We start from the raw sequence: 9,992 nt of genomic DNA, 5'->3' as shown, positions 1-9,992 counted from the left end.
TGAGTGTGTGTGTGTGTGTGTGTGTGTGTGTGTGTGTGTGTGTGTGTGTGTAGATGAATGGCTCTTCTCTGGTGACATGTGCATGTGAGGCTGAGTTACCTCACCCAGGTCACCTTTGGCTTTGATAATGCACTAGTGCTTGTCAGACTCACTGTAAACTCCAGATTGGTTGACACTTCATTTCTAGAAATTGCTTGCTTGTGTCATGTGTTTCAGGGAAATAAACTTAGTATCTGGGAAACTGATAGCAAAAATAATTCTTTAGAAGCAATTGTTTTTGTTTTCTGTGGGCAGGTGAAATTGATATGATTAGAAGATTAGAAATAGTGATTTTAATAACTGTGGTATTGAAAGCTCAAGAACCTTTGTTTCTTTGGACATAGGGTCTTAATGTAGCCCAGGTTGCTTTCCTGTAGTCTCCTGCCTCTGCCTCCTGGGGGCTGGGATTACAGCCGTGGACTCAGTTTTTATGAGATATTGAGGATTAAATGTAGGCTGCCTGTGTGCCTGACAGGGACTCTGCTAACTGAGCTACATCCCTGACCCAGCTCCTGTTTTGATTTGAAACAGTCTGGCGCTTTGGCTTAGGCTCTCCTCAACTTCATTTCCCCTCAGCTTGCTGAGATCCCTTGCTGGGATCATGGACAATAAATAGCTGCCAGGCTTGATGCTTTGTCTTGCAAATGAGATCTCATAAGAAACCAGGGATTTGTTTAAGAAGCAGAAACTCTCCTTTCCCAGATGCCTAGTGAGCTGAATTCAACCCCTGGGAGCCATTCATTGGCCAAAGGAGAAAATTCCTGAAAGTTGTTCTCTGACCTCCACACAGGTGTACACACACACACACACACACACCTCAAAATTGTTCTTAATGTAAAAACAAAAGCTGGAAGCTTACGGCACATTCTCAGCCATCCATCGTATTGTTGTGTGAGGGAGAGAGGGATTACTTGAGCTCACTATCAAGGATAGACTCTGCCATGGCAAGGAAGTGGCGATGGTGGAAACTGAAGGCAGCTGGTCACATGATATCCACAGTGGAGAAGCAATGGCGAATGTTACTGCTCAGCTCACTGTATTCTTTTATTCAGTTGGGATCCCAGCCCATGGTAAGATGCTACCCACAGGCATGCGCAGAGATTGTCACATTGACAGTGTTAACTACCATAGCTATTCAAATGACAGTGTGTTATAAGGCCTGTCACAAGCTCCTTTCCAATACTGCACATGAACCTGTAATGAACAGTAGGCATAAGTGATTCATTTTAGGAGGAAACAATAAAATAATAATTTTCAGTGTAATTTAGAAAACACAGAAAAATGTAAAAGAGAAAGAGTGCCTTGTATAGTTCCAGCTAACGTAGTCCTTACTAAAATTCCAGTGCATTTCCTTCCGAATCTTTTTGTCTTTGAGAATTCACAGATGCATGTAGTGTTTTCATCAAACCCACCCTTTCCCCTTTCCTCCAGTGCCTCACCCTCACACAGGCTGCTCCAGGCTTCTCGTGCTCTGTTTCTAAAACTCAGAGTCCACATGGTGCTGCCCATGCATAGCCATTCACAACAGGAGTCTGGGGGGTCTCTCAAGACCCACATCCTCTCAGTAGCTCCTTGGGCTAGGGTGAGACGTCACAGTTTCACGTCACACATCAGTGCTGGGATTTGTGTGTGCCCTGATTTTGTGCAGGTCTTGTGCATGTAGGCATAGCCATTATAGTTTCTGTATAAGACTTCCCTGTTGTAACCAATTCCCAATGTGTTTTATGTAGCTTTTGCCCAATCTGTTTGAGTTTTTAGTCATAATTTTGTGAAAAGCCCATTTTGTGCTATTGACTATAACATAAAGGGAATCAATGCTTTTGCCCTTACAAAACTTTCTGGAACAAGATTGTTACTCCGAAGTGCAGGTATCAAACCCACAATCTTTGCTCTGTAGTCTACCACCTGAGCCGTGCCTTATTCCCAAAGATAAGCTGGTTTTGTTTTAGAGATAGTGTCTTATTATATAGCCTAGTTTGCCTCAAGCTCAAGAGCAGCCTGTTTCAGGCTTCAGAAACCTCAGACCACAGGACATATCCCCACACTTGGTGGGAAATACTTTTCTTTAAAGTGAATTTCAGGTGGGCAAGTTGCCTCAGGAAGGGGCCTGCCACCAAGCCTGACTACCTGAGTTTGATCCTTAGGAGCCTCATGATATAAAGACAGAACTCCCACAGGTATGCACAGACTCACACTGGAGTAAAACGGTATTTCCATTGCATTGTTTCTTACGTGCTCTCAGCATTTTTTGAGTATAACTGCAGTAAAGGCCCTGAAGACATGGGGATTTAGGGATTTCTCTTCCTTCTTCCTCCCTCCCTCCCTCCCTCTTTATCTGTGTGTTTGTGTGTGTGTGTGTGTGTGTGTGTGTGTGCGCGTCCCCAACTGTTTTAACTCAGTACAATGCTTTCAAGGTTATTCACTAAGTATCTAAAGAATGAACAGAATTGATGAATTAAGAAACTGCAACCAAGGTTGCTATTTTGAGCCTGGTCTAAGGACCTTCAGTTGATGTGTCCCTCCTCAGAATCACCACTTCGTCCTAATAACACTGTAATTAGTAAGCCTTCTTCCTCCTGGACTCTGAGCCCTGTGGTGTAGATCCTGTGTCTTCATAATAGTTGTATCCGTTGTATCTCAGCAGCTGTGAGACAGCAGTGAGTAAAGCATCACGGGGCGTGTAAGTGCAGCAGGTGAGGGTGGATTGTCAGCAGGGACTGATGACTGTGCACTTGGAAGGCTCTCAGGGTCAAAGCCAGCCTGAACTACATGACAAGGCCCGACCTCAGAAGGAGATGCGTTTGCTGACCTTTTATTGACATATGAGGCATAGGGCATGAACTTGTCATGTGTCTGTCTCTGGATATACATGTCAGTGACGTTACAAAACATTAGCAAGGCTTCATGAGAAGGGGTAGACAGTGTCATGCATGGTAACTCCTCCTAAATATGGTGACCCTTATCACCCATGTTCTCAGCACAATTAGAAAATGGCCAATCTGCTAATGACAGTATCAACATTCCAAAAACAAAAACAAAGGCCTGTGAATTAAAGTGTCAGTAGGAGTGCTTCTTTTCTTTCATTCTTTTTTATGGACATGAACGTTTTATTTATTTTTAAGGAAATCCAATACTTGTAAGCAAAGAAATGTTGAACATTTACTAAGTGAAATACTGCATTATTATTTTTTAAATCTTAAATTATTATATAAAGGTTTTTTAAAACCAGTTTTAAAAATCTGTTTGGAACATTAGATATGATAGAAATAGAATATTTCTTATGAAGTCCTCTATGAAAGGAAATTGTGACAAGTTCCTGATTAGACAGAAACTGTTCCATCTCCAAGAGGGACTATGCAGCGTAACTGTGGCTTCATAGAATGAATTGGGTAGTGTTCCTTCTGTTTCTATTTTGTGAAATAGTTTGAAGAGTATTGGTATTAGGTCTTCTTTGAAAGTCTGATAGAATTCTTTTCTTTTTGTTCTATTTTGTTTTGTTGGTTTTTCTGAGACAGGGTTTCTCTGTGTAACCTTGGCTGTCCTGGAACCTGCTCTGTAGACCTGGCTGAGTACCAGGATCACAGGTGTGCACCACTACTACCTGGCTTGCTTCTCAGTTATAGTATAGAGATATCCCTCCCCAGGGATGGAGGCTGTCATTTGTGAGCCAAGATAGACAATTTTTAAATTCTGAGTACCTGAAGAATGGAATTCCTTATCCAAAAAGAAAACTTGATCAGCATTTAATAAAAATAAGTAGTCTTGAAGCAGCATGCACAGGCAGGCCTGCGTGGGTTTGCACCAGGGCCTCTGCATATATATTAGAGCTTTTAGCTTAGTATTTGTATTAGGATCCTGAGTGTGAAAAAGAGCAGGTCTCTTGTCCCCTTGTGCCTGCTCTTGGGTTTTTCCTTCTTTTGGGTTTCCTTGTCCAGACTCGATGTGATGGATTTTGCTTTGTCTTATTATGTTTTATTTTGTTGTGTTTGGTTCATATCTCTTTCAAGAAGCCTGTTCTTTTCTAATGAGAGACAGAAAGGGAGAGGATTAAAAGAGTGTGCCACCACCTGGCAAGAGTCTATTTTATTTTATTTTATTTCTTTTTTTTTTTTTGGTGAAATTTATTTATTATTATACATAAGTACGCTGTAGCTATCTTCAGACCCACCAGAAGAGGGCATCAGATCTCATTACGGGTAGTCATGAACCACCATGTGGTTGCTGGGATTTGAACTCAGGACCTTTGGAAGAGCAGTCAGTGCTCTTACCCACTGAGCCATCTCGCCAGCCCCAAGAGTCTATTTTCAATAACAGGAAACATAATGACTGAGTTTCAGTATTCATTTCTTTCCTTATTAAATGGGGTTTTGCTATATAGCTGCAGATGTGCTGGAACTTGCTGTGTAGGCCAGGCTGGCCTCAAACTTGTGGCAGTCTTCCTGTCTTGACCTGCCAAGTATTGAGATTGCAAGTATACACCACTATACCCAGCAAAAATAGTATTGTTTTGGGGTGACCTGTCCCATGGGCCATGTGGCTATCTGTTCTTTTTCTCTCTTTCTCTCTGGTTTGTTTTGAGTTATTGTTCATTGGTTTGTTTTGAAACAGTTTCATGTGGCTCTGTCTGCCTCTGATTCACTGTGTGTTGAGCAAGGACCCCTTGAACTTCTTCTCCCTCGTGCTTTTGTCTCCTGTTTCTGGGATAACACATATGTACCACACCCAGCTTGCACATACTTTTCATAATCTGAGCATACTAACTGAAAAACAATGTTTCTGTAAAGCTTTTATGGTCTATGAAGTCAGTTTCCTTATATGATGGCTTCTTTTTGAAAGGGTTGTTAAATTGCTTAAGTAACTGCTCCATGTGGGTGTCTTGCCTTTAGATCTGAATTGTTTAGTTCTCAGCTAGCAGAGCCTTGTTCCTTCATCTCCATTCAAACAGATTTTTAAACGGCTCTGACAGAAGGATGTGAACCCGAAGGGCAGGGTGAAGGACCGTCATCTTCCTCACTGCTGCCTGTATGTTTTCCCTTTATAGTCACTGTCTTAGTTAGGGTTTTACTGCTGTGAACAGACACTGTGACCAAGGCAACTCTTATAAAGACAACATTTAATTGGGGCTGGCTTATAGGTTCATAGGTTCAGTCCATTGTCGTCAAGGAGGGAGCATGACAGCATCCAGGCAGGCATGGTTCAGGAGGAGCTGAGAGCTCTACATCATCTGAAGACTGCTAGAAGAAGACTGGTTTCTAGGCAGCTAGGAGGAGGGTATTAAAGCCCACGCCCACAGTGACACACCTACTCCAACACCTGCTAATGGTGCCACGCCCTAGGCCAAGTATATACAAACCACGGTCGCATTTCCAGGTATCAATCACCTGGTTAAAAAAAAGCCTGTGCTAGAGCTGGAGAGGTGGCTCCGAGGTTAAGAGAGCACACTGCACTTGTAAAGAGTCTGTTTAGTTCCAGCCTCCACTTTGGGTGGTTCTAACTTCCTCTAACTCCAGCTCCAGGGGATTGGAATGCCCCTGGCCTGTGTGGGCACCTGCATTCATACGCACATACCCACATATAAACACATAACTAAAAATACAGTAAACCTTTTTAAAACCACAGGAGATGGCTTACTCAGCAAAGCGCCTGCTGTGCAAGGACTCGCAGGTGTGCAAACTGGGCATGGCGATGCACTGCACATCTGTGACGCTGGCACCGGCAAGAGATGGGAAGACCAGGAGCCCACTGATCATGCAGTCTAGCCAGCAGTGAGGTCTGGGCTCAGGGAGAGACAGACCCTGTCTAAAGAGCTAAGCTGGAGAGCAGTTGAGAAAGGCACCTAACATCAACCTCTGGCCTGCACACATATGATCACATACATGACATGTACTACACACAAAAATACATACATGTAAACACTGCACTCAAAGTGAAAATAAAAGACAACCAGTGGTTTATTTTTGCCTTGAACTGTCAAGAATTTTCTTGATTTGAGATTGTAATTTTTTGACTGAGTTAAAATTGAGAAAAGTATATAACTAAACTTAAATATAAAAGCTAAAAATTGGCTTTACAGTCCTAATACATAATTATATTTTAAGTTTTTAAATCATTTTCTTTTGTTTTAAATCCAGATTGCTCTCAAGGAAGTGGTATTTTACACTATGCTCACGGGGACAGTCAGCAGACTCACCCACTCAAGCAAGGTAAGGACAGTGCACTCGAGCCCGCCCGCCCGGTGACTCTCCTCCTGGCCCAGCTCACACAAGCCTTTGTAAATACGTAGGGAGAAGCTCCGCGGGCACCGGCCTCAGCAGTGGGAAGCGTCCTAGTCAGGAAGAGGATGCCCAGAGTGTCGGCCCCAAAGTCCAGCGACAGAGCAGTAACTGATACGGTAAATACTTAGGTCTTCTCTTCCCTGCTTTAGTAGAGTATATAACTAAAATTAAGTAATTTCTACGTGAGGATGGATTCATACTCTATCATATGAGCAGTTGTTATAAACACAGTTAGTGTCTGAACAGGAGAGGAGCCCCTGTACCAGACATAGCACTGAGCTCAGAGCCAGGCTCCGAAACCACACAGTCTGCCTACACTTGAGGAGCTTGTGGTTCTGAAGAAGACGTGGTTCTCTTAGGATGGAACTGTGAGCTTCTCCTTTCAATAACCTAATAAGATCCCTCTGGAACCCTCCCCACACCTTTATTCTAAGTATTGATGTGTAAGGAGGGAGGGGGTTGAGACAAGGTTATATGCAGGCCAGCCTCACACTGCAATGATCCTTCTGAGCCATCTTCACAAATGGCCATCTTTTCATCTTCTGTCACACTGCTTTGAAAACCTCATCATTAATTTTTAATCAGTGCTGGGCCTTGTTAGAAGTAGCAAAACTCCTGCCTACATCCAATATAATTCAATTTATGATACTGTTTTGTGACTAAGTCATTAAGAAAAGTATTTACATCCTACTTTTGTCAGTTTTTAAAGATTTTCATACTTTTGGTTATCTTAAACTGTTTACATTATCACTCAGTTTTTATGTCAACCTTATACATTTCTTGAAGTAAAAGTCAGTTTATTATTATTTAATTCTTTACAATGAAGTTTTACTTGTTTTTTTCTCCCTTTAAATCACAGAAAGCGTGTGGGAGGAGTCCTCGCAACTGAAGTTGGTGGGAAAGTCAGTTCTTTTCATTTAAATTATTTAAAAATGTCATTCATTCATGGAAAACAGTTACATTTCAAACATTATTTCTAATAATATTTCTGTGGTTTTTAACTTTTTAATGAATGTCATATAGGACAAGTGGTAATTTGTATATAAAGAACTTGGTAAGAGATTTGCTTAATGTAAATATAAGCCACAGTTAGAATAGACTCATCAGTATATTTTTGATAATTTTTCATGTATGGTAAAAGTTAAAGTTAACAGATATTCTGATATAAATCTCAAGAGTTTTGAGAGTCATTGCAGGAAAATGGGAAGTTTTTAGACTTTCTTAAAAGACTTTGTTAAAATTTTAGGACACATTTTTCCAGACATCATTGTTTGATCTGATTTTGCAGTCTTTGATACTAATGCTTTAGAGAATACCTGTGCTCACGTGCATAGGCCTCTGTCAGCGAGGCCGGCTGTCTGCGTTACGGCCTCCTGACGTGCGTGCGCAGTGCATTGTGCGCTCCTTTGTCTCCCCGCCTCTTGATTTACATCTACCGTGACTTTGTTATTAAAGTATATGCAAATACGGAATCTCGCGGACTTGTGTTCATTTCTCCTTTTGTTTGCTTGGTAAGAGATTGCTATGTGAGGTATGATTAGATTACAAGTAGAGAAGGCATGTGTCTGTCACCATTCTGAATGAAAGAATAGGTACTCTGACTAGCAGATAGTATCTTTCGAATTATCTGGAAGGCAGCTTTCCAGTCTGGTTTCTGTGTTCTCACATAGTGGGTCTGTCTCTGTAAGTCAGCCCATGTGAGGCAGTAGCTAAGAGTGTGGGTTCAAAATCAAAGCCTTCCAGTTACTAGCTTTGAGATCTTAGACAAGACTTGACCTTTCTGTCTTGAGTTTTCCATCTTAAAGGGAGTAAGGGCAGTATCTGCTTCATAGTCCAGTTTCACGTGAAGTGCTCTTGGTACTGTAGGGCATACAACCTTACCCAGTACGTGTCAGCTGCAGGCTGCATGTGCCCTGCACTACATAAGCTAGCTGCCACTGTTCTCACTGTCACTCTTCTTGCTGAGCTGACTAGACATTCATACTAAAGGTTATTTTGACTAACTATTGGCTTTTCATTTTCCTGTCCTCAATAGTAACACTCAGTATAGTGGGGCATTTATGTATGACTCAGTATATAGGGGCTGGGTCATAATAGGGCATTTGCCTAGAATGTGTAAAGAAGGTCCTACATTCAGTCCTTACTACCACATACACAGACAGAACCCTCACTACCACATACAGACAGACAGACAGACAGACACACACACAAAATCAGTATAGTTTTATTGTAAAGGTAACTAAAAGTATAAGTTTGACTTAGAAAACAGAAACATGTTTTTATATGACAGGCATTTTTAAAATATATACTGGATAACAAATTAATAATACTCGGTAGATTCCAACAATAAGAATGGCAAGATGTTCCAGTTGTCTTTCACTAATTCCTGATCAGTGTGGACCTGATTGTATTACACAGAGCTGCAAGTCATAGGCCTGAGAGTCATCACCGTCCAGGGGGAGCAGACTCATTGCTGATATAAACTCCTCTTGGCATAGGAACAGTTCGCCCATGTGGGCAGCTGGGTGTTGTTGGGTGACATGTTCTCTCTCCAGAGATTTCCTGAAAGCTACCCAAAGGAGTCACTAAAGGTAAAGAAGTCCAGGTATGAATCAGTGTTCCAGCTGGACACTATCTTGAACGGTATTCTCCCCCTAATAAGCTGAATTAAGTCATCAAAGTCCTACCAGAGGTTGAAGTATTAAAAATATTTAAGCCAGGTGTGGTGGTACATACCTTTGATTCCAGAGGCAGGTGAATCTCTGAGTTCAAGGCAGCCTAGTCTATAGAGTGAGTTTCAAGACAGCCAGGGCTACACAGAGAAATCCTTTCTTAAAATAAATTAATAACAATAATGATAATAATAATAATTGGCTTCCTTTTAGTTTAAGAACAATTTTATTAGAGTTTAATAGAAAGCATAATACAGGTGAGGTAAAAATTCTGGCAGCACCAGGAGAAGAGAAGAGGTCATGTCTTTTAAATTGAGTGTGGGATGGAAGTACCGTAGATTGTTAAGAAAGGAAAGGCATACGAAGTGCAACCAGCTTCCTGAGTCCTTGCATTCTTACTACTGCACACTGAGAAATTGAAGGAGCCACACTTTTGAATTAACTTGCAGTTACCTTATATTTTTCTCGTGCCCTTAAAGTAGTGACTTTTACATGTACAAGAATGCTAACCATTGTTTAGTTGCTTTTCTGTTACTGTGATAAAGCATCAATGCAGCTTATAAAAGCATTTAATGTGGGTATTTCAGACAGAGTTCATGATTACAGAGCACAGAACACCTGAGTTCTCACACCTCGATCCATAACTGAGAGACTCAAGAAGGAGCCCAGGAATGGCAAGAACCTCAAAGCATCTCCTCCAACAAGGCCACGCCTCTCTATCCTTCCCAAACAGCTCCACCAGCTGGGGCCCAAGTATTCAAACAAGCCTATGGGGACCATTCTCATTCAAACCACTATACCCAGTATAACTTTACTTCTTATAAACTAGAGACTTCAGAATTGTCTGATTTTTGTAATTTTCTTTAGGAAAATATACATAGTAGTAGTGTCATCACCTGTTCCTCCTAAGGTTTCTCTGAGTGTCAGGCCCTAGAAATGCACTGTAAGAAGATGGCAAAGTCTGAGCCCAGTCACTGGCCACAGTCAGTGTGGCTGAGTTAGCAGC

The 9,992-nt window shown here is 41.6% G+C and overlaps 1 protein-coding gene across 1 annotated transcript in view; it reads left to right on the top strand.

The window, feature by feature from the left end:
- The window catches only part of Cry1 (cryptochrome circadian regulator 1), a 53,783-nt gene extending 45,997 nt beyond the window's left edge, over positions 1-7,786 (top strand). Inside the window, exons 11-13 of the mRNA XM_021174197.1 lie at positions 6,171-6,242; positions 6,323-6,430; positions 7,174-7,786. Of these exons, the coding sequence (XP_021029856.1) occupies positions 6,171-6,242; positions 6,323-6,426 (176 nt within the window). The 3' untranslated portion in view covers positions 6,427-6,430; positions 7,174-7,786. The remainder of the gene's footprint in view (positions 1-6,170; positions 6,243-6,322; positions 6,431-7,173) is intronic.
- The last annotated feature ends 2,206 nt before the right edge of the window (positions 7,787-9,992 follow it).

Source organism: Mus caroli, chromosome 10 (genome assembly GCF_900094665.2).
Source record: "Mus caroli chromosome 10, CAROLI_EIJ_v1.1, whole genome shotgun sequence".
NCBI lineage: Eukaryota > Metazoa > Chordata > Mammalia > Rodentia > Muridae > Mus > Mus caroli.
This window is presented reverse-complemented; position numbering and strand designations above follow the sequence as displayed.